Source organism: Canis aureus, chromosome 4 (assembly GCF_053574225.1).
Source record: "Canis aureus isolate CA01 chromosome 4, VMU_Caureus_v.1.0, whole genome shotgun sequence".
Lineage (NCBI taxonomy): Eukaryota > Metazoa > Chordata > Mammalia > Carnivora > Canidae > Canis > Canis aureus.
In genome coordinates this window covers 40,293,906-40,321,827 of record NC_135614.1, presented here as the reverse complement: position 1 = coordinate 40,321,827, position 27,922 = coordinate 40,293,906, and the positions used below count along the sequence as shown (strand labels likewise).

The window sequence follows — 27,922 nt, the reverse complement described above, 5'->3', positions numbered from 1 at the left end:
TGGACTATATTATTTAATTAGCTGTGTGATTCTGAGAAAATTGGGTAACCATTCTGTACCTTCATCACCTCATCTAAAACAATGAAGATGGGGAATCTCTGGGTAGCCCAGCGGTTTAACATCTGCCTTCAGCCCAGAGCGTGATCCTGGAGACCCGGGTTGGAGTCCTGCATCAGGCTCCCTGTATGGAGCCTGCTTCTCCTTCTGCCTTGCCTCTGCCTCTCTCTCTGTGTCTCTCATGAATAAATAAATAAAATCTTAAAAAAATAAAACAATGAAGATGAAGGGCTGTTGTGAGGTTTACAAGAATAAATCCATGTCCGGTGCCAAGAATGGTGTCTGGCACATAAACAGTGCTTAGTAAATGGAAATGTGCCATATTATTCCATACTACCTCTCAAGAGGGAAAGCAGACCATGGTGGTTTATTATGGTGCACTGAGAAAAGTGTCAGGGAGCTGAGAGCAGACAGGGGAGGTGCTGAATACTGCCTGAAGACTTTTGGGGAAGACTTCCCTGGAAGAGGAGATGCTTGATCTGGGCCTAGAATGAGCAGCAGGACCAGCAAGTACAAGGGCGTGGGAGTGGGGAAACAAGGGTGCATCCAGACAGTGGAGGCAAGGGCTGAGGCCCGGGTGGTGGGGGTGGGGGGCAGGTTTGCTGAACGCACATCTGACTGAAGTAGAAGACACCAGGACTGGTCCTGGAATGAAGCATTCACAGTGTTACTGAGATGCCTCTATGTATTGTCTGAACCTATCTTTTACCAATCACTGTGGGACCTTGGGCAAGTCACTTAACCTGTCAGAGCCTCAGTTTCTCCACCAGCAAAGTGGGCATAATAATTCTACTTACAGTATGTGATTGTGCCAATATTAGTATACAGTAAGTTCCCAATAACTCTTAACACCTATGATTTTTTAAAAAGATATTATTTATTTATTTGAGAAAGAGAGAGAGAGCGTACAAGTGAGGGGGAGGGACAAAGGGAGAGGGAGAAGCAGACTCCCTGCTGACCAAGGAGCCCAACGTGGGGCTCAATCCCAGGACCTGTGATCGTGACCTGAGCCAAAGGCAGATGTTCAACCAACTGAGCGACCCAGGTGCCCCAGCACCTATGATTAATACCATTCTGTTTGTTTGTTTGTTTGTTTGTTTTTTAATAAAATAATTTTTATTGGTGTTCAATTTACCAACATACAGAATAACACCCAGTGCTCATCCCGTCAAGTGTCCCCCTCAGTGCCCGTCACCCACTCACCCCCACCCCCCGCCCTCCTCCCCTTCCACCACCCCTAGTTCGTTTCTCAGAGTTAGGAGTCTTTATGTTCTGTCTCCTTTTCTGATATTTCCCATACATTTCTTCTCCCTTCCCTTATATTCCCTTTCACTATTATTTATATGATTAATATCATTCTTACTACTGTTGCTACTATCACTGTATGAATGTACAGCCCATGGTGGGTGGTCATTATGGCTCCTGTCCTGGCACAGATTTGCTGGAGTTGTGAACTGCGTACTCTGTGTTGAGCTCTTTCTCTGTTTTCTCTCTGACTTGTGCTCAAAAACATAAGGAGAAATCTTAGACAGGCCTTAGCAGATCCCAGCCTAGATTCTGGCCCCAAGGGTAAGATGCTCTTGTTTGAACATGTATTAGGGTTTGTGGTGGGTGGGATTGAGAATAGGAGATGGAAAAGAACAGAAGGCCAAGTGCAGGTATCTCAGTGCTCCATCCTAGATAAACACAATGTGGTTTGGACCGGTCGCACATCCATCTGCTTGTGCATATCTGGGGAAGAGTGTTTGTGTATGTGTGTGCACACACACACTGTGTGGCCTTACTTTGATTCAGCATTTCAGTTCAGGAGATGTTTACTGGCCCCACTCTGTAGGAGTCCTGGTGCCGAGCACAGAGTAAAGGATGAGATATGCTTGCTGCCCAAGGCATTCTCCAGCAAAGGGAGGATTCAGAGGTATGAAAAGGTCATGATAACAGAAGGAGCACCCTCAGAGCAGCCGAAGCAGGTGCTGGTTCAGAGCTGGGCCAGGAAAGGATAGCAGGACTAGATTGGAAGGCTTGAGGAGCCATCCACCATGATGAGAAAGGACACGCAGGAGTCCCAGGCTGAGAAGCACAAGTGCTAGAGTGTTCGGTGGGCTGGACATGGCTGGAGAGGACCATGCGAGCCAGGGAGTGGTGGCCCAAGTGGCTGGAGGTGGCAGAGATAGGCCAGGTTGACCCTAAAAGGCCAGGCTGAGCAGAATGTTACCTGAAAGCATGGGATGGATGTTGTGGAAAGTGGGTCTCCTGGGCGGGACAAAGGTGACTTAGGTCTCAAAGCCCAGTGGCACCTCATCCCGGCATTCTCTCCCCTTGTTCCCTGTCTCAGCTACACTGCTCCTTCCAGATCCACTAGGACCCACCTACTCCTTTTATGGGTCTTTGGACTGGTGCCTCATCCTGAACCACTCTGGCCAGAGACTTCTTGTGCAGGGCTCCTTCTCTCACCTTGGACCACCCTACCCCTGGTATGTGCTGTTCCAGATCCCACTCAGGGCTTGTTTTATAATTATTTCTTTGTGATTTTGCTTGTTCAGAGTCTGACCCTGTTTCTGCCATAAGTTCCCCAATTTAGGACTATATAGCAGCATCTGGCTTCCTGTGCACCCTTCATAAAAGTGTGCTGAGTGGATGCATGGATGAGTGTGTGAAGGGTGGGCCTGGAGTCAGGGAGAAGGAGCTATGTCCAGTGATGAGGACCGCACCTCTCAAGAAACCCAAATTTAGCACGGGACCCATTTCTAGATCCAGGCTGTTACATCAGGAAGTGAAGCTGAGGGCTGTAGGACCTCTCTGAGGTTGTACAAATCCAGTCAATACTGATCTGCAGCCAGGCTTTCACATTGCAAGATGCTTTGTGGGGAAGTAGGAGCCTCTCTCTGGGGTCCTCTCCGAGGCTCCCCTCTCTGTGCTGGGAGTTTTACTGTAGGGACCAAAGCACTAATTATCTGTCAGAAAGGGAGAGGCCAGCTGAGGATGGCCAGTTCCACAGGAGGCCCCATTGGGAGCCCTCCTCAGGGAGTATCTCACCCAGGTACCCAATTAGAAACCTTGGTCTACTCCCTGCTTCTCTTCCAACAATGCTGTTTCCAAGAATCTAGACCAGCGCAAATGTCACCCTTTGTCCCCAAAGTCAGCATCCCCCCCCTCCCCTCTCACATCACTCTGCTCACCTCCTAGGAGCTTCTCAAACCATGCACCCCTTCCATTCCCCCTGCCTCAAGTTCAGCTTCAGCATTTGAGGCATGCCCTAGTGCATCAGCCTTCCCACTGGCCTCTCTGCCTCTAGCCACACTCCTGCAAGCCTGCCTCCATGTTGCCTCCAGAGACATATTTCCAAAGCATAATTTATATCCTCTCACTTCCCTCCTCAAAACCTTCCAGGGGTGGGGGTGGGGGGGGCAACCTGGTGGCTCAGTGGTAGAACATCTGCCTTTGGCTCAGGTGGTGATCCTGGGATCCTGGGATCGAGTCCTGCACCAGGATCCCCTTAGGGAGCCTGCTTCTCCCTCTGCCTGTGTCTCTCTGCCTCTCTCTCTGTGTCTCTCATGAATAAATAAGTAAAATCTTAAAAAAAAAAAACACCTTCAGGGGCTCCCTGTTACCCTGGGGATAAAGTCCAAGTTTTAGCCTTGTCCCTCCTTCTCTGTCCTCTTGCCACCTACTCATTGCCCCAGACCTCTCTCCTGCTCTCTTGCATCCTCTGGCCAGCCATGTCAAACCATATGATGTTTTTTTCTCCTCTGCTCAGAACCTTTTTCCTTTCCTATCGTAGCATTCTTCCCTGAAGTTACTTCCAACATTGCCTCCCCCAGGAGGCCTCCCAGGATCCCTTACCTCCAGGCTCCCCTTTGCAGATGCCCTCACTCATGGTGCCACCCCATGTGCTGCATGTGCCCACATCCATCTGTCCACCTTTCCCTCACCCTGTGGTCTGTGAGGCTCCAAGGGAGGGCCTGTGCTTGGTCACAGCCCTGTATTTTCTGACCTCCACAGGCTCTTAGGACCTCCTGCTGCAGAAGTTATCAAGATTCAGGACAGGGAGGCAAAGCCCACTTTCCTTTAAATGGTCTCTGCTCAGCCTTATTGCGGGGCTCTGAAACACATGGCAGGAGTTAGCCTCACTCAGCATAATCCCTTGGGTGGGCTGTGTTCCTGGCATCCTCCTCCAGTACCAGACGCTTGTCTCTGGCAGTGATATAGGGCACCGTGCCCGGTGTCTATGTACTACACTCTTCTCAGCACTGCCTGTGCATGACGACCACCTTGGGGCTTGGACTCTCCCATAAGAGACTTTGGTGTCATTGTTCTGCCCAGGATATTCTAAGAAAGTGTAGCCAGCTTGAGAACCACTCATACCTAGTCATACTAGAGCGGTGGTCCTCGTCCTTGATTGTATATTATAATCATACTCTGAGAGTTCATAAGACTGCCCATGTCCTGGACCTACCATCCCTGAGCCAATAAATCGGAGTCTACCATAGTGGTTGCAAGCTTGGCATTTCAGCATTGAATCTTACAAGATCTTCCTTCCCTCCCTCTCTCCTTGACTCCCTCCCTCTTTTTTCTTGTTCCAGAAACATTTACTGTGGTTACCTGTTGAGCTCTGGGAGTACTGTGGTGAATCAGACCCTACCCCTACTAGGTGGGGGCATAACAGGGCTTAACTCAGGGGTGTTAGGAAGGGAAGAGCCCCCCCTACCCTTAAGGGGAATGTGCCCCATGGACAGGGGTGCTGGGCCCTGCTCCAGATCTCAGTGTCTCCTCCTCTTCACCAACACGCTGCTGACCCGGGGACGCCCCTGCTGGGTCAGGCAAGAGACTGGGTCTCTGCTCACTCAGGTCACATTAGGATGGGGGCTTTCCAGGGGCTGCCCCAGTCCCTGAATCAAACTGGTGGTGGTGGTAGGGTGGGGCTGCAGGCCTCTATTCTCTCCTTGGCACAGGTGAGGTATGCAGCTGTCCTTTGTCCATGGACATGCCTACAAGCATGTCTGTGTCTCAGTCTCATACATGGCTCTGGTAGGGCATACCAGCAGGACTTTAAGGCCCTTTTGATGGAAAGAATCAACCTGGGCTCTGGGAACTTTTTAAAAATTGAGGTAAATTTCACATATGAATTAACTAAAGTGAAAAATTCAATGCCATTTAGTGCATTCACAATAGTGTGCAAGTACCACCCCTACCTAATTCCAAAACATCACCCCAAACAGAAACTGTTTCCATGGCTGTCATTCCCCCTTCCCCTCACCCCCAACCCCTGGCAACCACCAATCAGCATTCTGTCTCTACAAACTGACCTATTCTGGATATTTCTATAAATGGAATCATACAATATGTGGCTTTTTATGTCTGGTGTCTTTCATTTGGCATGTTTGCAAGGTCCAAGGTCCATGTTTACATTTGTACTATCTACCAGTACCTCATTCCTTTTTATGGATGAATAATATTCTGTTATATGGATGGACAATGTACTTATTCATTTATTAGTTGATGGACATTTGGGCTGTTTCTACCCTTGGCTATTGGGAAATCTGGGCATTTAAGATTCTTTACTTCTATACTCCAAACATCTGCTGACTAAGTATTCCTAGTCCTTAGCATAGCTAGTGGTCTGTGGTGGCGCCCTTCCCTCTACTAATCAGATACTATTTTCAAGGTCCCTAGGGGGGTGTATGCATATTTGGGGCATCTCTTGCTTCAGGTTCCAGGCTCCTCTGACATCTTTATCTCTCTCCACATCCTACATGGGTGATTCCAGTCTGATCTCTGCACTCCCCCATCCCACCCCACCACCACCCCAATCTTGCGCAGGAGGCTGATGAGTGTGCAACAGACTGAGAGTTCAATGTGCAAATGGAGAGAGCAAACATCGCACTGTGCTGACAAGAGTTTAGAAGTGAATATTGCAGGGGCACTGGGGTGGCTCAGATGGTTGGGTGTCCGCTTTCAGCTCAGGTCATGATCTCCAGGTTCTGGGGTGGAGCCCCATATTGGGCTCCCAGCTTAGTGGGGAGTCTGCTTCTCTCTCTCCCTCTGCTTCTCCCCCTGTTTGTGCTTTCTCTCTCTCTTTCTCAAATGAATAAATAAAAAATCTTAAAAAAAGAAGTGAATTTTCCATGTCACCATCTGAAAGGAAAAAGTACTTTTTCTCCATCCTTCCACCACACTTCTGACATCAAACGTGTGAGGTTTTTCCCACACCAGGTAATTCTGCAATTCTCAGTGGACAGTGACTAGATGTTCTGTAGTTTAACTCAACTCTGACACTAGGTGCTGGAGTGAGTGCCCACCCCACAAGTTAAGGGCTCAGTCCCAACAGACTGCCTGATTCAGATGCCAGTTCCAAGTCCCAGGCTGTATCTGTGTTCCTGAACAAGTGGCTCTTCACCGGGAGCTCCTACCACCTCCTCCTCAGTTTTAATAGTTTGTTGGAACAGGTCACAGAACTCAGGAAAGCGTTTTACTTAGTATTATTGATTTATTACGAAGGATACAAATGAAGAGCCCCCTGAGGAGATACACATGGCCAAGTGTGGAAGGAAGCACGAGAGCTTCTGTCCCTGTGTAGAGTAACAGAATGAGCCACACTCCCGGAATATGGACGCATTCTTGTTCACCAGCCTGGAAACTCTGTAAATCCCTTCAGTTAAGGTTTTTGTATAGGCTTCATTACATGATTGATGAAATCATTGCCATAATTGATGAAATCATTGGCCATTAGTGATTGAACTCAATCTCTCCTCTCCCCATGGGTGAAGAGGTGGGGTCGAAAGTTCCAACCCCCTAATCATATGGCTGGCTCCCTTACAAATGGCCCCCATCCTTAGAGGCTTTCCAAAAGTCATGTCGCTAACAAATTCAGATGTGGTTGCAAGGGGCTCCTTATGAATAATAAAAGACACTCCTTTCATCTCTTTGGATCTGGGCTATTTCAGGGACTGGGCATAAAACCCAAATATTAGAACAAAAGATGCTTCTAGTGCTCCTATAATTTAGGAAATTATAAGCTTTTTAGGAGCTGTGTGCCAGGAATTGTGAACAAGACCCAAATATATATGTTTCTTATATCATAATAGCACATTGTCCTAGAACTTCATACATATATGCATAGGGTACTTCTCACAGACAGGGTCTGCCCATCGGGTTTGGAGGGACACCTCCCATCTCCATCTTCCACTTGTCCTTTTCAAATGCCTCCCACCCAATATTTAATGCTGCCGTCAGGGACGCCTGGGTGGTTCAGTGGTTGAGTGCCTGCCTTTGGCTCAGGTTGTGATCCTAGGGTCCTGGGATCGAGTCCCACATTGGGCTCCCCGCATGGAGCCTGCTTCTCCCTCTGCCTGTGTCTCTGCTTCTCTCTCTCTCTGTCTCTCATGAATAAATAAATAAAAATTAAAAAATAATGCTGCCAACAAACAACTCCATTCATTTAGAACAACATAGACTTCTGTCTCCTCTGGTCTTATAAACATGCCCTGGGATGGGAAGGAGAGGGTGGGGATCCTCAAGGTTGATTTTATTTTTCTTCTGAATCAGAAGAAACCTCTCCATGAGAGGTAATTCTCCCATATTTCTGGGCCAACTTGTTCAAAAAGCCACCAGCTTTTAAAAACAGCATGAAAAAAATCCTGCTTGTTACACTAGGTGCTCCATGTCATGGTGACTACACTACCACTTTCTACATGGGGAGTGGGAAGGGGCCAGTGCAAGCCTGGAGGTGCCTCTGAAATTAGCCATTTACTCCTTTCTGGTAAATCTTGTCTGTTTAGTGTTGTATTATTTTCTTTAAATCTTGCTTGTAGATAATGGTTAGGAGCCAGGCTTTCACTGTGAGCAATTTGAAGACCATGAGGTGCTTTTGAGGGGAGAAGAGACATGCCCTGACTTAGATTTTGAAAGAACCTCCTGGGTCGCTGCTGCATGTGACCACATTGTAGGGGTTGAGAAGGCTGCTAGTCAGAGGCTGCTTTGGGACTGCAGGTGAGAGGTGGGGATGACTCGGCTGGGTTGAAGATGGCCGGGAGCTGTGGATGTATTTGAAGGCAGAAACCATAGCATCCACTGCAGATTGGGTGTAGAATATGAGAAAAAGAGTCAAGGATGACTCCAAGATTTTTGGCCTGAGTGACTGTAAAGGTGGAGGTGGGTAAAAAATGTAGATGGAACAGATGTGGGATGGCGAGGAGCAGGGGATTGGTTTGGTAATGTGTCTAAGGTAACTACTGCATGTCCAAGTGGAGGTGAAAGAGGCAGTTGCATCTGAGATTGGAATTCAGTAGTGTAGGGAGGGAGGTGGTGATGGAAGGCAGAAACTCTGGAAGTGACAGATGATTACAGTGACAGATTAATGATTTCCCCCCACCCCAACCCCACCCCCGCAGCCTTTGCACCTGAGCACACACACACTTAACAGGAAAAGTGAACAAAATCAGGAAAACAAAATCAGGAAAACTAAACGAGGGGGGAAATCACACATTGGCCAAGAGAGAGCTTCAGAAAGTATGTAGCAGAAGGGGGAAACTGAGGCCTAAAGAGTACAGGTGCTTTGCTCCAGGTCATACCCCAAGTTAGTGACAGAGTGAGACAGCCAGTTTTTCTGGCCCCAGGCTGCTCCTGTTCTTTCTGACCTACCACATTGCCTACCAGCTCCACAATTCCAAGCCTGCCTGTGTGCCAGGCTGAAGGCAGGTAGGGCTGAGGCTGGATGACTCTCAACTCTGTTTTCCTCCAGGTCACCATTCTTGTCAGCCTGGCCCTCGCTTTCCTTGCCTGCATCGTGTTTCTGGTGGTTTACAAAGCCTTCACCTATGACCACAGCTGCCCAGAGGGATTTGTCTATAAGGTAAGGGGCTTCTGGCAGGTGAGTGGCCCCAGGTGATGGCCAACTTCAATTGAAGGGTTTATCAGTGTCTTCTTTTCACTGGAATCCAAATTCAGGCAACCTCCTGCAGACTATTTAAGATGTAGTATGTGTCAGGCAAGGACTTTCACAAAGGACTTGGTGTCCTTCCAGTAGGCAGTAGAGTTCCTCCTCCCAAATGGTGCCCTCCAGAGTCAGGAGTCAGGAGGTTGTCCAGCTTCAGGCTGGAGGTCAGGAGTCAGGGAGAGCTTGCCTCTGCTTGACATAGGTGGGTCCATCTTCACAAGGCTCTGCTTTGGCACCATTCTTCCTGGCTTGATGTCTGATTCCCAGCTCCTGTGGTAGGAGTGTGTGCTTTAGAGGTGTCCTGAGTCCTTCTGTTGGGCCTTTTCTACTGAACTCTGCTCGGATCTCCTTCCCTTGAAGAACCCAACCAGCTGCATGACTTTGGGGCATCTCCTTATCCCTCTGAACCTCAGTTCTCTTACCTGCAAAATGGGCACTGGTAATACCTTCCTGCAGGATTTTTGTGAGGCCTTAGGGAGAGAATTTAAGTTAGCAGAGGACCTACTAGACAATGGGCTCTCAATGAATATTAGTTGTAATAAAGACAGAATCTATTCTACAGCAAAAACAGGTGATACAAGTATTTATAAATTGCCATTACTGAGCATTACTGAGCATCTAAGTCACACCCTTTCCTAGATATTTTCATAAATATTATCTCAATTGAGCTGCACATGCATTCTGAAAAATAGGTTTTCTTGCTCCCATTTTACATATGAGGAAATAGGGTAAGAATGTGTAGGGTAAGAGAGTTTTCTATATCATCACATTACATTCCTAAGTGAAGGAGTCAAATGGGGAATGTTCTGCCTTGGAAACACATGTCCTTCAGTCTACAATGTGACTTTCTCAGACTACATTCCTAGTAGTTAAAAACTGAGATTCTCAAAAAGGCAAAAGTCTCAGGAGGGAACAGTTGAATGAATGATGCCGCGCTCACACAAGGGATTTCTGTGCAACCATGAAAACAGGCGAGGGAGGTCTCCAGACCTGGATCTGGAATATCCCCCAGGATAGTAATGAAGAAAAAAAGGCACTGCCTTTGTGTGAGAAAAGGGGAGGGGAAAGATATTTGCTTATATTTTCAGAAAGGAATTCTAGAAGGATAAATGAAAAAACTAGGAAAATGGGTGGAAGGGAAGGGAGTAGAGGGGACAGGGAAGAGGAGCAAGATGTATCCATTTATCCTTGGTATCTGTAAATGTCTGACAGATCTAAAAAATAAAGAAGAAGAAGTCATTCCTGAAAATTAAAAACAAGTTTAACAAGAAACTTAGCTCTATATCAATTTGGGGGCATAAACGTACAAAAGAAAATATTCCAAATGAGTACAGTGTATTGACTGTACACCCTCAGTGGAATATATTCTAAGGATACAGAAAGTTGAAGAGATATCTTAAAGTTTATTCAATAATCTAACTTTTGGGCATAGTATTAGTGTTATTTTGTGACCATTTGATATATATTATAGGATAATGCAAATAGGAAATTCAATCAATGTTGGGCATGAAAGATTTTGATAAAAGAGAGAGGAGTTACAAATATAAAATCAAAGAAATAAAATAGACAGCCATAGGCTGGAGTAATGACCCAGAGCAGCAACCAGGAGATGGGTGAATGAGTGGATTGAGAGGTCTGGTGGGCTGTTAGTAGTGGCCTCTATAGCCTCAGTCAGTGAACAGAGGACCTTGGATTGGTATCAGCATCAGGTTTCTTTCTCTTTCTTTTTGTAAATGGAGGGATAACTGATGTAATAACATTAGGTTAGTTTCAAGAATCAGCATGATGATTCAATATTTGCATATATTTTTGAATGTAAGTCTAGGTAACATCAGGGGCTCCTTGGTGGCTCACTTGGTTAAACGTCAACCCTTCAGCTCAGGTAATGATCCCAGGTTCTTGAGACTGAGCCCATCATCCAGCTCCCTGCTCAGTGGGGAGTCTGCTTCTCCCCATGGCCCCCACCCCTGCTCATGCTCTCCCGCTTTCTTGCTCTTTCTCTCTCTCAAATAAATAAAATCTTTTTTAAAAAGTCTAGGTAACATCCATCACTACACAGTTACAAAAGTCTTTTTTCTTATGAGAAGCATGTTTAAGATCAACTCTCTTAGCAACTTTCAAATATACAATACAGTGTTATTAGTTAGAGTCATCATTGTCTATTACATCCACAGGGCTTATTTATTTTATAACTGGAAGTTTGTGCCTTTTAACCACTTTTACGACCTTCACCCTCACCCCATCCCCCAGCCTCTAGCAACCACCAGTCTAGCATTGTTTTTTTCTGATTTTGAGTAGGTGGCAGCTTTGATATGGTGATAATGATGATGTTGGGCAAAGAGTGCTGAGTACCAGGCCCAGGCCAGGTGACATCACCTGCCCTTTGGCTGAGAGCCTCTTGTGGCTGTGGCCCCCAGATGGGGTGGCCGTGGTACAGGTTGGGTTGGAAGTAGTCTGTTGAGCTCCCCTGACTATGTCTTTCTCTTCCTCAGCACAAGCGTTGTATCCCGGCCTCCCTGGATGCTTACTACTCATCCCAGGACCCCAACTCCAGAAGCCGCTTCTACACGGTCATCAGCCACTACAGCGTGGCCAAGCAGAGCACTGCTCGGGCCATTGGGCCATGGCTGTCGGCGGCTGCTGTCATCCATGAGCCCAAGCCTCCCAAGACCCAGGGCCATTAGAGGCCCACCCCCAGCCAGAATGGGGGGCACACAGGGGGACCCCCTGTTGGCTAAGCCAAGCTCCAGTTATAAGACACCACTGTACTCCTGGGATATGGGGGTGGGGGTGGGGCCGGGGTGGGTGGGTGGGGAACTCACCGAAAATATTGTGCACTGGAGTTGTCTGAATTGATATTTCTTTTTGTCCTTTGGTATTGTTGATTCGTCCCCAAGTCAGGATTATGTACAAAGGCATGTTTCGTGTTGATTGTTCCCATGTAAGATATTTTCAAAGCCACTGCTTATTACTTGTTAGGAAAATTTAAAAATGGAAAAGAAACAAAATGAACAAAGAAGGATTAAACTGGCTGCACCTGGAAGACGTTGACAGGCAGTAGAGAACACAGACTCTGGACTTCTTAGATGAGAAGCTGTAGCTTCAGTTGGGGGGTTTGGAAGGTACAGGAAATGTGAGTGAGGCAGGCTGGGGCTATGTGGTTGGCCTCTGCCCTGCAGGAGAGAAAGACAAGAAGTCAGAACCAGCATAGTTGGAGAGGAGGGCTGATTTTGGCATTGTGAAGCCTGGACACACACAACCCAAAGTGAAGAGCACCCACCACGGGTGTGTTTTACCAAGTTAGCACAAATTATTCATATGAGAATCTGAGCTGGGGCTTGGGCCGACCCATGTGGCTGCCTGGGGATGTATAGGTACAAGCAAACACTGAGCAGCAGGCAGACTTTCTCCTGAGTTTCTAGATCTACACCTGGATACTGCCTGTATTTAAGAGACAACAGGAGTAGGAAGGGAGAGAGGAGAGGACAGGATGCAGGACGAAGCAAGGCACAGGACAGGCATATCACATGTGGCCAAGCTATAAGCACAGGCACCACTTTTTAAAATTCTTGTTTGTTTGTTTCCTAAAGTACTAATAACAATTGGAAGAGTGATAAGGGCCATAACCAGGAACCTCAGGTGACAGCCAGGGAGACTTTAAGATTGGAGCTGCAACAATGCCAAATCACTCCTAAAGGAAGCTGAAAAACGTGATGGTCTTTTGCCCACCTGTTGTACTGACAGCTGTCAGCCAAGCACCCAAAGTCCCCAATCTAGTTCTAGAAGCCCCTGACTAGGGGGCAGCATCTGGCATTGACCAGGGCTCCTGCTGTCCTGGGACCACACCAGGTACTCCCACACGGCTCTCCTGCAAAGGTGCCCAGGAGGCCCACTCTGTGGGATGTGGCTCCAGGCCTGCAGGCCAGAACTGGCTGGGAAAGTTGGTTATTTGATATGTAGTACCGTTTCCCCACAAAGCTGAGACAGGCTGTTTAAAGGACATTTTCTCCTGGCTTGCTATGTTGCCGAAATTATCATACACAACAGCTGGGTAATAAGACTATCATAGCTCAAACTATCCTGCCAAATGCTATCATCTGACTTTCCTCCTCCCACCCCACCACCTCGAGTCACCTGTAAATTCATTTGTCATCCGAAGCGGAATAACAAATTGTCCCTAGCAAAACTGCTGAGCGCTTTATAATTTTGTGGTGTATTTTTGTCAGTAGGTAGCAGAGGCTGAAGTATTTTTTGGTGTAATTCTTGAATTTTTCTGACAGGAAACAAATAAAGATAGATGTGTCTGAAATTCTTGACCTTCCTTTGCAACTTTCCTGATCTTTTGCTCAGTGAGCTTGGTGGGAAGATGCTGGGGGCCGGGATTGGTTCCTGAGCATAGGGTGGGCTCTGGGGACAGAGGGTCTCATTAGGCCAGGGCTGGAATTGGGCTGTTGGGAGACCTCCATCCTTAGGCAGGTGGGGCCTGAAACGATGCCCCACCCCCTGGGGCTCCCGGTCGGGGGTGTGGGGAGGGTCAGAAACAAGGACTAAGGGGGCGCCTGGGTGGCTCAATCAGTAGAGCGTCTCCCTTCGGCTCAGGTCATGATCCTGGGGTCCTAGGATTGAGCCCTGTGTCAGGCTCCCTGCTCAGAGGGGAGCCTGTTTTTCTCCTCTCCTTCCCACTTGTGTTCTCTCTTGCAGTCTTTATCTCTCAAATAAATAAATAAATAAATAAATAAATAAATAAATAAATAAATAAATAAAATTAATTTAAAAAAATCAAGGACTAAGAGATACACCTAGCCATTTATCTTGCAGTGCAATGTCCTTAATACCATGAGTATTTCCTGAGCAGCCATGGAGGGCCAGGAGGTGCTGGGCACACAGCATTCAGTGATGAATGATGCATAGTCACCATCCTGACATCTGGAGATGGAGTTGGACGTGGACACAGATGTTGGCAAAGAAGAGTGTGAGGATGCCACCGGTATAATACAATTGGCTGTTAGCCAAAAGCTTGAGGAGGAAGGTGATGAGTGATCAGTGGGATTCCCTTCGTAAGTAGCTTTAAGGTTTATTATAGCCATGGCAGGGGGTATTAACTGACTCCGTTTTATAGGTAAGGAGACTGAGGCCCAGAGGGATGGAGAGGGGCCCTAGGGCCATAGCAGATGAGCTGGGGTTCAAACCCAGGTACGTATGGCTCCTTGCCTCCCAGTCTGCTTCTCTAAGACCCTGGGCAACCCTGTCAAGGTTATAGTTCATTCCACCCTAAAGTCAAGTCAATTGTCATAAAAGCAAACTAGCTTATTCCCCACCAGAACTCAGTATCAATTGTTAATGTTAATAATAGCAAACATGTGGGGTGCCTGGCTGGCGAAAGTCGGAAGAGCATGCGACTCTTGATCTTGGGGTTGTGATTTTGAGCCCTGTCCCAAAAAAGAATAGCAAACACGTGAATGCCCCTTGCTATGTGCCGAGTACTAAGCGTGATGTATAACCCTCCATCAGCTCCATAAGATAAGTATCATCATCAGTGTCACTGCCGTCATGCTGTCATCCTCACCCCCACTTTGGAATGGAGGAACAGAGGCATGGAGCAGTGCAGCAGCCTGTACAAAGGTCACGTGGTTAGGCAGTGGCCGACCCATGATTCCAACCCATAGGTTTTGGTATCAGTGTCCCAACCATGGTTCCATTCAGCAGTAACTGCTCATCCCTATATTTTGCTTGGTAGTTTATGGGTTGTGTTCACAGTTCTTCTCAAACTTAGATGACAGAATGTTTGAGGGAAAGACTGGGATTGACTTTGGACAGAGTTGGAGGCTGAGGCTCCAGGTTTGTTGCTGCTCTGGGGATTGTGGCCATTCATGTACGCCTGGTGGGAAGGAGAAGGAAGATAGCTCCGGTCCTTTGGGGAGACCCATGCTGCTGAGCTCTGGCATTAGGCAATCCCACCCATACCCACAGAGCCCAGGAATTCAGCCTCTCTTCAGGGCGCGGTGAAGCCAGGGCAGGGATCTGGGCTGGCAGCCCACTCGTTGAGACAGACTGATCCATATGGCCAACGTGTAAACACCCACTATTTTTTTCAATTACACAAAGTCCACTAAAGGCTTAATGAACACATGTTCAAACATTCTGTCATAAATGGATTTGCCACTCCATTGCCTCAAAAAATAGACCAAAGTCATCTTTTCTCTGGAATGAACAGGCTATGGGAGTGCGACCAGAAAGAAGGAAGTGGTAGGGAATAGGTGATGGACAACGGACACCTCTGTTTTCAGGGGCACCCCTGGGGCCATGTGCTCTTCTTGGTAGAGTCAAATCTCTCCCAGCAGAAAAGAAGAGGATACCTAACTCTTCCCACAATACCCAAGGAGTGGAAGATTAGTTCTAGAAGAGCTTAACCAGAGAGGGTTTGGTCAGGGAAAAGCTGCTCTGGTTTTGGAGGATAGGGTTTTGCAGAGCACTGCTGGCTGATGGAGAGTCAGGGGAAGGCAGGAAATCATTATAAAACAGCACCTTGGTTCCCACCCTTTTAAAACATACTTGCAGACACTGGGAACGGCTTTCTTGAGGGGCTCACAGTAGATAGGGAGATAAGACAGATGGAAGGCATGGCGTATGGGGGCCAGCGCCGGGTCCTTGGAGGACCGGGCCTTAGAGCTGGGCCTTTAAAAACAGCTTGTGTTTGGAAAGGGAGAATTCGGGGGTGGAGAAAAGATAGCTCAGAGCAGATAGCACTCCCAGGTGAGCGGAACAGCATCACCGAGGTGCGGAGGGGAGAGGACCCAGGGCTGCTCCTCACACATGCTCCTGGGATGTCCTCTCTGGGCCTGTGCGGGGTGCAAAGATCAAACACGCACAGGATGCAGCTGCTGTCCCCCTGGGGCTCTGGGTCCAGGGGGTGTGGGGAGGGAGAGGCCTGGAGACACCATTGCTGCTCCTCGGAGATGTCCTGCTGGCCCCAGGGTTACCCCAGCAGGCAAGCAGGTCCGGAGATATTTAGCGAGATGTACATTTTCCTTGGAAAATCAAAAGACTACCCGCCAGAGCTGCTGTTGATCAATTTATCCTGCCCCCCTCACCCTACATTGTGTTCTAATCTGACTGGGAAGTCATGTGGAAGAAGAAGGAGGAGGAGGAGGAGGAGAAGGAGGAGGAGAAGGAGGAGAAGGAGGAGGAGGAGGAGGAGGAGGAGAAATAAGTTCCCGATAATTTTCCCAAGAAGTGCCCATCACCATCTCTTGAGAAAAAAACTGCACTCCTGAACAGTAGAGGGAACAAGACTGGTTTCCATGGCAACATCAATGTCATTCCCCATAGATCAGACTCAAATCTGGCACAGCAGGGTGTTCATCTGATTCTGTCCTTTTGTCAGAAGTGATCTGCTTCTGAGAACCCAGACCCAGAGTTCATTAGTCAAAGTTGCCCTCCAAGGTGGCCATCCCCTCTCTGGACACTCTGCATCTCTCTCTTCTCTCTGTCTTTGTCTTTCTCTGTCTCTGCCTCTTAGTCTCCATCCAAGGAAAGGATGTCTGGAGGCTGTGGACTGAATTGATGTAATTTTTGTATCAATCCAAGGCCCCAGGTGAGCACAGTGCTGAGCGTGGGTGAGCATGTGGCAGACTGGGAGACCGAGTCCCTGGGGGGCACACTCTCCTGGAACCGCCCCTCCTGGATCTGTGGCCTTGGCTAACTCCCTTTCCCCACTCTCAGCTTCAGCCTCCCCATCTTTAACATGGGGACAATAATTGTACCTACCTTATTTTGTCAGAATTCAATGAAATAGTATTTAAAGATTTACCTGTGGGCAGCATTCAACAAATTATAGCTACCATATCTTGAATATGGCTTCCTCAGGCTCAGTTTCCTTATTTATCAATTGGAATTATTTATTTAACCCCCCCCCATAGGATTGATGTGGTTTAAAATGAGGCAGTGCGGGACACCTGCACCCCAATGTTTCTAGCAGCAATGTCCACAATAGCCAACTGTGGGAGGACCCTCGGTGTCCATCGACAGATGATGGATAAAGAAGATGTGGTATATGTATACAATGGAATATTCCTCAGCCATTAGAAACGACAAATACCCACCATTTGCTTCGACATGGATGGAACTGGAGGGTATTATGCTGAGTGAAGTAAGTCAGTCGGAGAAGGACAAACATTATATGGTCTCATTCATTTGGGGAATATAAAAAATAGTGAAAGGGAATAAAGGGGAAAGGAGAGAAAAATGAGTGGGAAATATCAGAAAGGGAGACAGAACATAAAGACTCCTAACTCTGGGAAATGAACTAGGGGTGGTGGAAGGGGAGGTGGGCAAGGGGTGGGGGTGACTGGGTGGTGGGCACTGAGGGGGGCACTTGATGGGATGAGCACTGGGTGTTATGCTATATGTTGGCAAATTGAACTCCAATAAAAATAAATAAATAAATAAATAATATTTCAGAAAATAGGAAAAAAAATGAGGCAGTGCTGTGAAGTGCCCATGACACAGAAATTGGTTACCTCCCACCTGCCCTTAGGAAGCCCTTGGGCCCCGCCCCTTCATTCCTGACATCCCTTACCTTGTCACCCCAGGTGCCCTAACACAGACCACAGGTGCCCATTTTCCTCATGTCTTCCAACAATTTTTCATTTGTAAATGTAGTCACACAAATGTGTCATTTTTAATGATAACATTCATTTTGGCAACTTTGATCAAACTCTTTATACGTATTTTTAAAACAATACCATACTACAGACTTTATTCAGATTTCACCAGTTTTTTATGAATATTCTTTTTCTGTTTCAGGGTCTGTCCCAGGACCCCACATTGCATTCAATGTCTCCATAGTCTCCTTTGATTTGTGACAGTTCCTCAGTCTTACCCCTGCCTTTCACAACTTTGACCTTTCTGAAGAGTGTAGGTCAGGTGTTTGGTAGATTGTCCCTCTGTGTGGGTTTGTCTAACGTTTCCCATGATTACACTGAGAATATGGATTTGGGGGAAGAATTGCACCGGGGTGATTTACTGTTCTCAGAGCATCACATCAGAGGGTGCATGACACTGATCTTGTTCTTGGTGATGTTAACCCTGACCTTCACATTAGGTGGTATTTGTTTGCCAGGTTTCTCCATTGCGATATTACTATTTTTCTGTTTTACTAATTAGTAAAAATTTAGGGAAGGTACTTTGAGAATGTACAAATACCCATTTCTCCTTACATTTGCATAGACTAATTTTAGCATTCATCAGTAGATCTCGCCTGCAGCAATTACTACTGTAGTGTTCTCATAGTCATTTTCTATTTCCCCCATTTCTTCTATGTTTATTAATTGGAATTCTTCTGTAAAGAAGAGTTGTCCCTTCTCCTCATTTATTTGCTGATTCAATCATTTATATGTTAATATAGTATATATTAGTATATACTATAATGGTATATTTATTTGTACTTGTTAGAATCCAATACTGTCATTATTTTGTTTCTCTAACTGTTTCAGTTTTTGTCATTGGGAGTGCTTTCAGGTTAGCTCCTGCGTTCTTTTACACATGTCCTTTTGGGGGTGGGAGCACTTCCTTGTTTTCTGGCACCACGGGATATTCCACACCCATCTTGTATTCCCTTTCCTAGACCTGGAATCAACCATGTTGCCAAGGAGTCCTGGTTCCCCTCTTGAGGAATGATATTTAGAAGCCAAGGTCTGTGTATTAGGTGTGTGTATTGCTGGGGGGGTGGGGGTGCCATTCCTTTCAGACCCTCTCAGTGGGCAGAGTCAGGAAACTATAAATGTATAGTAACTCATGTGTATCTCTCTCTCTCTGTCTCCTTTCGTCTATCTACCATCTACCTATCATCTGTCATCTGTCCATCTATAAAAATAAAACAAACATGAATTTATTTTGATACCTGTCTTTCCAACGCAAAACCAAAGGGTTCATGCTAGTGTCCCTTCTTTAGTTGCTTGTAACCTCTATCTCCGACAGTGGGAAATATGACTCCATTATCTACCATATATTTACTGATTTGTCTCTAGTATACAGGTAAAGGTGTTTCAGGTACATGCATTTTTTTGAGGTTTGGAATTTCTGACATCACTAAAGACAATTTTTGAATCATTAACTTTGTGTTTTAGAGTATATCACTTTCTTTTGTGCTTTATTTATAAAGACTCACAGGTAGAGCTATTTGTTTTCTGAAGGTTAGCACTTTTGGAGGTCAATGCATTGTGTTATATTTAAGCTGAGTTTCCCAAGGCCTCACCACTGAGAGGAATAATGGGATCTTATTAACAACAGTACCTTAAATGTCATAAACACATGCCTCCATCTTCTCATGGAGGATTCAGGTCCTTCTCAAGACCTTCCTCCTCAACCCAGGTGGAGCCTCCTGTGTGCTTAAGGACAGATGTGAACCTGCTGGGTTCTGCTGCTCTGCTGAGCTCCATGGATGCCCCAGATGTTCTGAGACATTGATGGGCAGTGTCACACACACCCTAGAGTCCATGTGGTTTTGTTTCCTCAGGCTCTGGTGAAGTAAGGGGAGACAGTGTTCTCTGACTTTGAATTTCACCCTATTATCAGGGGCCTACTGCAGGACTGCTTGTGCCTCCAAAGCCCTACAGAGCTTTAACCAAAACAATTCTTTTTATTCTTTTATTGTAATCTCAGCACTCCCACCTCTTCTGTGCTCTATGTGGGACCACTATGTGAATCCACTGTATCTGCACTGAAAGACAAATGGGAGTAGTGTGCTTGGGTGCTAGGTGGATGGCCACCACCATAGCTGCTCCTGTCTGCACCCATGGCAGACTGTGAATCATTTGTGTTGCTCTTTCTCATGGGACTCTGCTGCAGCTAAGGAATCTTTCCCTGCAGTGGTTCTACACTACCTCTACTGCTTGACTTGATGTTGTTAGTGACAGAGATTGCTGGCTTTCTAAAACGTCCCATGATCCCCTCCCAGAGCATGGAGTTATCACTGGGCGGGGGGGAGAGGGGATTGACTGGTCAGGGATCATCTTTCCCAGCCCTTTTCATATCCAAGCTTGATTACATACTAGTTTTCACCATTCAAATATAAGTAGAAGTGATGTGTGTCACTTCTAGGTTGGCACTTTTTAAAAAAGATTTTATTAGTTTATTCATGAGAGACACACAGAGAGAGGCAAAGACCTTAGGCAGAGGGGCAGCCCAATGTGGCACTCGATCCTGGGACTCCAGGACCATATCCTGAGCCAAAGACAGGCGCTCAACCACTGAGCCATCCAGGTGCCCCTAAGTTGGCACTTTGAAGCAAGTGACAGGGCTTCTCTACTCTCTTCCTTCGCACTCTTCTCTACTCTGGAACGTCTTAAGGCTTGGATTCCTGTATCTCCATGTGGAGGAGAGCCACCTGCCTACATTGGGTTATTACATATGAAAAACAAGTTTTATGGTGATATTAATAAAGTTCTAGGTTTTATTTGTTATGATAGAAAGAATTGCCCAGACCAATACACAAATGAAATCAATTTTCCACCTGCACACCATACCTTGTTTAGGATTAATTGCAACAGTGGCTGAGCCTTACACTGGGCTAGGCTCCTAATACCAGCTCCATGATCCCTCAGGTGAGCTCTCTCCAGAAAGCTCCTCAGCCTCCAAGCTCTCTCACCCATCAGGCACATTCTAGTTTATGCTTCAGGAAGCATTTCAGACCTACTTGTTCTGTGAAGTCTTCCTATCCCTCCCCAAATGGGTTGGATCCTCCACTGCAATGCCGCCAAATCCCGTGCATGCCTGTATCACAGAGGTACACAATCTATTTTTATCATCAGATTACTTGTCTGTGAGCTCCTGGGGGGGGGAGGGGATGGTTAAATCAATGGATGAAAAAAGTCTCCATGTCAGTAACTCCTAAATGTCCAACTCCAGTTCAGATCTTCCCCCTGAGAATCACACCCATGTATGCCTCTTCCTGTTGCCCATCTCTAACTGAATACCCTTGCCTGCACCTCAAACTCAACATGCCCCCCTAAAACCTTCATCATATTTTACAAAATTATTCATTCTTCATGTCTCTTAAATTGAGTGATGACTTCATCGACTACTAAGTTTTCCAGGCTGAAAACCTGCGTGTCATTTTAGATTCCACGCCCCCACACCCAGATCAGCCAATATCTGGTCGCTGCTAAGTTCTTCCCATTCCACTTTCAAAGTGTGACTCAGGTATGCCCCTTCTTCTGATGCAACCTGCATTCAGGTCCTGCTTACCTCTCCCTGGCACAGCCTCCCAGTCTCCCTCTGCCCTTCTCAAGGGTTCACATCGATCCTGTCATTCTCCTGGCTACGGTGTCTCATTGGCTTCTCCTGGCTCTCAGGATTAAATCCAGCCTCTTTGCCTTGTCATCAGAATCCCATCGCAGTGTGAACCCTGTCTCCTCCTACTCTCTCATGTTTTCCATGGACAAGCCCCCCTCCCACCCATACTCAGTCCCACCAAGCTGGCCTTTCCCACCCACAGCTTCAAATGCCCTAAGAGCTGGGATCATGTTTTGGAGATTAAGGTTTCATTTTGTCCCCTTTCTCCAACCTCCTCACCATGCCTGATGGAAATAGATAATGGCCTTTGTGTTCACTGTATGAGAAAGAGATATAGCCTGGCGTAAAGCAGAAAGTGCCTTCCTGGCCTTCTTGCTTTTGTTTCCAAAATCTCTACCACAGAGGGGAGATAATTACTGCATACAGATGAAGTGTCTTGAAGAAACACGGAGAAAGATTTACCTTATTCCAGAAAGGATCCTCTGGGCTGAAGGGAGCAGGGGATAGAACAGACAGTTCTGTGGGTCATGGAGAGGAGAGAGCTGGGTGTGCTGCTCACCCCAGCCAAGGGAGGACCCCCACCAAGGAGCAGCAGGCCCCAGAGAGAAATGGCTACAGCATGTCGGTGAGAATGGATGGGCTCCTGAAGACTCTAGGCGCCCACTGGTGGCTCAGAAGCAGACTGGAAGAGGCCCTAGAGATACCTGAGATTCCAGAACCAAATTCCTCAAAGGACTGACATTACCTCTCCTGTTGGCTTAGCAGAATGGGGGCTTGGATAGGGATTTAATTGGGTTGGAGGACAAAAAAGAGCGATGTTGCCCACCTGAATGTCCAGAGTGAGGCTCACACTCTTTTGGGCCATCTCACTTCTTCCAGCTCTTCATCGCTTCCATGCTCACTCTGCAGGGCCCACTGGGGACAGGTGTTTTCTGTGTGAGCCCCTCCTCTGTGTCCCCACTGCATCTCATCTATCCTTCTAGTGTATTCCTTATTTTATAATTGTTTATTCACTTAACAGAATATGCGGTAGCTATTATCATTAGGATTTCAGTTTATAGATGAAGAAATGGAGGCTCAGAGAGGTAAAGTGTGGGGTTTGAACTGCACTGCTGCTTCAGCTCATGGGTGCGGGCCTTGGCACCCTTGTGGGGTGTCGTTGGTGCCCACCCGTGCCATCATCCATCCTCCTCATGGCCCTCTGCCATCTGGCTTGGAGGCCCCCTGGTCCTGCTCTCCTGCAGGATGGAGTGCATCCCCTGACCTTGTCAGGGGCTGGGATCCCCGCCCCCCCCCCCCCCCCCCCGCCCCGGCAGCTTTAAACAAACACATTTAATTAGGAGAATGTGTCTCTCCATGTTAGCATGTATTCCCTTCTCTGCAAATTGTCCAACTAACTAATAAAGAAAAAAAAAAACCAACACAATTCACACCAGTGAGCTCTTGAAAAGAGAAAATGAAGGAGCGGTCAGCAAATCGGTGGCATCCAGACAGTCCTGGGCTTGGGTGTGAATCCCCGCTCTAGTGATTCCTGCCCTTGGGACCTTGAACAGCACCAGTCTCACTTTCCTTACCTATGGAGAGAGGGTTTAATCCCTACTTCTTGGGGTTGCTGGGAAGGTTATTTGAGAAAGTATGGTGCAAATGTTTTGGGGACTCCAAGACACTATGGAAGTAGAAGTTCAAGGAGAAGAGCCCCTCATGTTAAATTGCAGAAAAACCTACACATGGTCTGTGCCTCCTCATAAAGACTCTAGAGCTTATGGTCACGCTGCTAGAAACTCAGAGTCATGACCTCACGCGGGTCTCTTAGACTATGTTGTGGCTTGAAGTGTGTCCCCCACCAAAATGATATGCTGAAACCTCAGCCCCTGGCCCTCAGAATGTGATCCTTTTGGGAAATCCGGTCTGTACAGAGATAATCAAGTTAAAATGAGGTCATTAAAGGGGACCCTACTCCAGTGTGACTAGTGTCCTTCTAAAAAGGGGGAATTTAGATACAGAAGCACAGGCAGAGGGCGAGCACGTCGCGAAGGCACAGGTTTGGAGCACCTACAAGCCAGCGGAAGCCGGGGAGAGGCCTGGGCACCCTCCCCGCGGGCCCTCCCAAGGCGACCGCCTCGCCAGCACCTTGACCCCACACTCCTGCTCCAGAGCTGTGAGACGCACTCCTGTTATTTCCAGCCACTTTGTCTGCGGAATTGTGGACAGCAGCCCTAGCCAACTAACACAGACCTCAAGGCTGTGCCCTTTCTCTGAGCGGGGTGCAACAGCTCCTCCTTGGGTGGCTGTTCTAATAAACAAATGTAGGCTTGAGTGAGTCTATTCAGTCCGCCGAACCACGTGCCGGACCTCTGCTAGGAACTGGGGAGGCAGGGCCTCCTAAAAATGCATACCCCACCCCTCCTAAAAATGTATCACCCCACGTCCAGCTCCCCAGTGATGCCCGCATTCTTTTCGATCCCCCACAACCACTGAAGCAGTGCCCATGCTGCCTGGAGCAGCTGCTGGGAACTCATGGAGGGGAGGACCCGGCCTCCACCACGCCCTCCGGTGCCAGGGGCTTCACAGTGTCGTGACAGGGAACACAGCCCCCAGATGACAGCAACTGTTATCGTGCCGGCAGGCACACCCACAGCAGCCAACCCGCCGCTGGCCGGGGGGAAAAAATAGCGAAACTTCATTTGGACTAGATGAGCTGAAAACGAACCCTCTCTTTCACATATTTGCCGTTAGCTCTCTGATGCCTTGGCAATCATGAGTTAGATAAAATAGCATCAGCAATTTGGGCTTGAAATCAGCAAAGGTAGTTGGCATCTAATTGCGCTTGGAAAGAAAACACAGGAAAATCTTTTAAAGTCATTATTGCATTTTCTCCAGCATGAGTAGTGATGCTTTTAATTAGCTGTTCTTTGGCTCTGTCCTCAGCAACCTGGTGGGGCTGGGCTCAAGCCAGCTCCCCTAACCCCGGCAGCCCCATCTCCTCTGAGCTTCCCTAGCAGGTGCAGGGGCTGTCACCTGGGGAGGAGGAAGGAAGAGCGGGCTCTCCAAGGGAAGATGGCCAGGGGCTTGAGACTCTGTATCTGCTTTTGGCTTGGGCTTCAGCCTGTAGCCCCTTCCTGCGGTGCTGGGAAGAAAGCCTCTTTCAACTGAGGCCTGGAAAAGACGTATAGCCCAGAGGTGAGCCCTGTGAGTCTGTGCCTCTGTGATAGGTCTGTCTTTCATCTGGCCTGTCAGGCAGCTTTGCTGTGGCTGATTGAATCTTTTGCAAATGAATTTCTTTTTCCAAAAGCAAAGGGACAGTTTTGTTATTTTTTTCTCTCCAACTACAATGAGATAGGGAGAAGTCAATTTGCCAGATTTCCTTCTAAGAAGAGCGCTGTATTTATTTGGAAGAAACACCTTGAGCAAACAGCTCAGATGGATGAAGGGTGACATCCCAAGGCAGAGGGTTTCAAAGTATTTTACTCCAAGTCCCCCTAGGACAATAATAATTTTAAAAACTTGATGTTCCCTTGTAACTTTTTAGGTTGATATGTAAATCACAAATTTGAATGATTGCAAAAGATGCAGCTTACTGTTTATTGTATGCTAAGTACACACTTTAAAATATATTTTCTTCGGTACCTTGAAGCGGCACATTTATGCTCTTCCAGGTTTGAAAATATCTGCCACCTTGCTTAAACGGCAAGGCCACTTATTTAAACTCTCGGCCAAATCAAACTATCAGAAAACACCTGACTTCATGACTTAGTTAAAAAAACTTGACCTGGACACAACTATCCCCCTTCTGAACTCCAATTCTAAGTTGGACAGCCAGCCAGCCAGCCAGCCAGAAAGATAGACCAAATAGACAGAGAGACCGTTGCATGAAGTCAGAAGGGAGCTCTGTAAGGAATTTGTTCCAGTGTTCTTCACTAAGGGACTCTCCCTCTGCAGCTGTTCCTTCTCCAATCTATCCCTTTCTTTGGGCCTGGGAACCTTGGCCCCTTGTGGCAAAGCACTAACAGTAACAGGCTGGAGGGGAAGCGAGCCTTTCTTCTGCAAGGCGCAGGACTGTGTTCAGAAAAGGGGAGCAGAGACCCTAGAGGCTGGCAGAGGGCCCAATTTAGAAGCACGGGCTTTTGCAAACAGAAGATCTGGCAACTGATTCCCTCCAACACACTCAAGTCTTTGTGCACCCACCCAGGGCCTGCTACCCCAGTTTGAAGGTTCCCAGATAGTAAAAGGAGTTTGAAAAAAGGGATTGCTTACCATTTGCTAAGAGGTTCACAGATTCATTGAGAGACCTGGAGACCCCAACTCCAGGCTTAGCTCTCTGGACAGCACTCAAAATCATGCTACTGGTGGGGGCACCGATAGGGAGGCCAGATGCCAGGGACTCAGTTCACTGTGACAGCTGCAAGGCAGGGGGGATGCAGAAACAGCAGTGAAAGACCTTCAGCTCTCAGCCTGGACTGTTCCGACCCCGTATTAAATAGGTCAAACATTTTTAGAGTTAATAAAAGAATGTGCTGGCATGGATGTTAAAATATTCCACATTTGTAAGCCTTTTTTTTTTTTTTTTGTTCCAAGAAATTACTGTCTAAAGCAAGAATGGAGCTTTCTCTCTCTGGGCTGTGTCTGGTGTTCTGGTAGTAGTTTGGGGTTATTTAGAACATACACGGAAGATCAAGGTTATGCTGCCTTATACTCTTTTTTTTTTTAAACAGGGACACCTGGGTGACTCAGCAATTGGGCATCTGCCTTTGGCTCAGGGCATGATCCCGGAGTCCTGGGATCGAGTCCTGTGTCGGGCTCCCTGCATGGGGCCTGCTTCTTCCTCTGTCTGTGTCCCTGCCTCTCTCTCTCTGTGTCTCTCATGAATATAAATAAAATCTTAATTTTTTTTTTAACATAGGTTTGGTGATTTGGGAGGTACTGAAGCTGGAGAGCTTGGTTCTTGTCTCACAGAGTCGAAGAATGAATCTTGAAGACAGAGGAGTGAGTAAGCGATAGAAGTTTATTAAGCAAGGAAACAGAAAAAGCTGTCAGGAGTGAGAGGGGTCCCGACAGGGTTGCCAACTCAGGCCCCCACTGACAGCCTTTTATTTAGACCTGACCAGGATGCTTGTGGCCTTATCATTCTTGGGCTGTCTTGGTTTGAGTAAGGACTGGTGATAACATCTTTAATGGCTTCCTTCTTTTTAGGGTCTGATTACTCTTTGTTGGCCACAAATGTCTGTCATAAAAAAAGACATACTCCCCACCCACACCTAGGGCAGGGTGATTGGGTTTGTTCCCTTATCTCTGGTTTCCTTACACCTCAGCATTTTTGGGATTTCTGTGAGCCTGATCCCATAGCCCCCTATCTATCTCTCCCTACCAAGCCCCACCTGTCCCTTAACCAGCACTTGTCCAGCCTCTGTCACCCTGCCCCAGAACATCGCAAAATCTTCCCAGCTGGTCATCTGCCTGGTCTGGACTCTCTCTTCTTCCAGTCCATCTTCCTCAGAGGCCACCAGAGTGATCTTCCTTTTTTTTTTTTTTTTTTTCCAGGAAATTCTTGGTGGGACTATAGAATAATATAACTACTTTGGAAAAAGTTCTGGAACTTTTTAAATGAAACTAAACATAACCCTACCCTAGGGCAAGCAATGGTGCTCTTAAGAAATACAAAGCCACACATCCACACAAAGAGCCATGCAAGATTCTCCACAGCAGCACCTTTCACAGTAACCAAGACACAAGGAAGAGCCCAGGTGTGTATCAGTGGGATAGCTGGTGGAGGAACACGGTGGGACACTTCCAGGAAGCCAAAGGAGGGAACATTGGCCTACATGATAACATGGAGGAATCACAGAAGCATTACGCTGAATCAAAGTAACTTGCCTCATCTATTTATATAAAGTTTTTCAAGAGCTCAAACTAGTCCCTAATGAAAATTTAGGATAATGGCTGCCTTGGAGGGTGGGTGGGTGTGTGGAAATGGAGACTGACTGGGAAGGAGAATAATGGAAGCTTCTGGGGTGATGGACATGTTCTGTGTCGTGACAGTTGCTTAAGTTTCACGACAGTACCATTTGTCAAAACCCATCAACAGGGACTTTTCAGACCTGTACATTTCACCATATGAAAATTTACCTCGCAATAAAAAAAAATGAGTATAAATAGATACTGAACACTGGTTATTGATATGCACACTGAAATGTTTAGGAGGAAGTGTACTTCAAAATGCATAAAAAACAAGATGGAATAATGACTGGATGGAGAGGATGGCTGGCTGGAGAGATACGTGAGAAAGGAAATGTAGCAAAGGGCTGGTTACCTCTAGAGAGTGGGTGTGTGGCTGTCTACCATGCAACTCCTTTTTTTTTTTTAATTTTTATTTATTTTTGATTGTCACACAGAGAGAGAGAGAGGCAGAGAAATAGGCAGAGGGAGAAGCAGGCTCCATGCACTGGGAGCCCAACGTGGGATTCGATCCCGGGTCTCCAGGATCGCGCCCTGGGCCAAAGGCAGGCGCCAAACCGCTGTGCCACCCAGGGATCCCATGCAACTCCTTTAAGGTACACTTGTCTATCATTCTATAGCCAGGGCTTAGCACGATGCCTGCTATGAGCTACTTATCTGGCATTTTGCTCATTGAGTCATCCTAAC

The 27,922-nt window shown here is 47.1% G+C and overlaps 1 protein-coding gene across 1 annotated transcript in view; it reads left to right on the top strand.

The window, feature by feature from the left end:
• NSG2 (neuronal vesicle trafficking associated 2) overlaps nucleotides 1–13,298 on the top strand; it is a 58,871-nt gene extending 45,573 nt beyond the window's left edge. The window contains exons 4-5 of the mRNA XM_077895500.1: nucleotides 8,795–8,905; nucleotides 11,482–13,298. Coding sequence (XP_077751626.1) covers nucleotides 8,795–8,905; nucleotides 11,482–11,673 — 303 coding nt within the window. The 3' untranslated portion in view covers nucleotides 11,674–13,298. The remainder of the gene's footprint in view (nucleotides 1–8,794; nucleotides 8,906–11,481) is intronic.
• The last annotated feature ends 14,624 nt before the right edge of the window (nucleotides 13,299–27,922 follow it).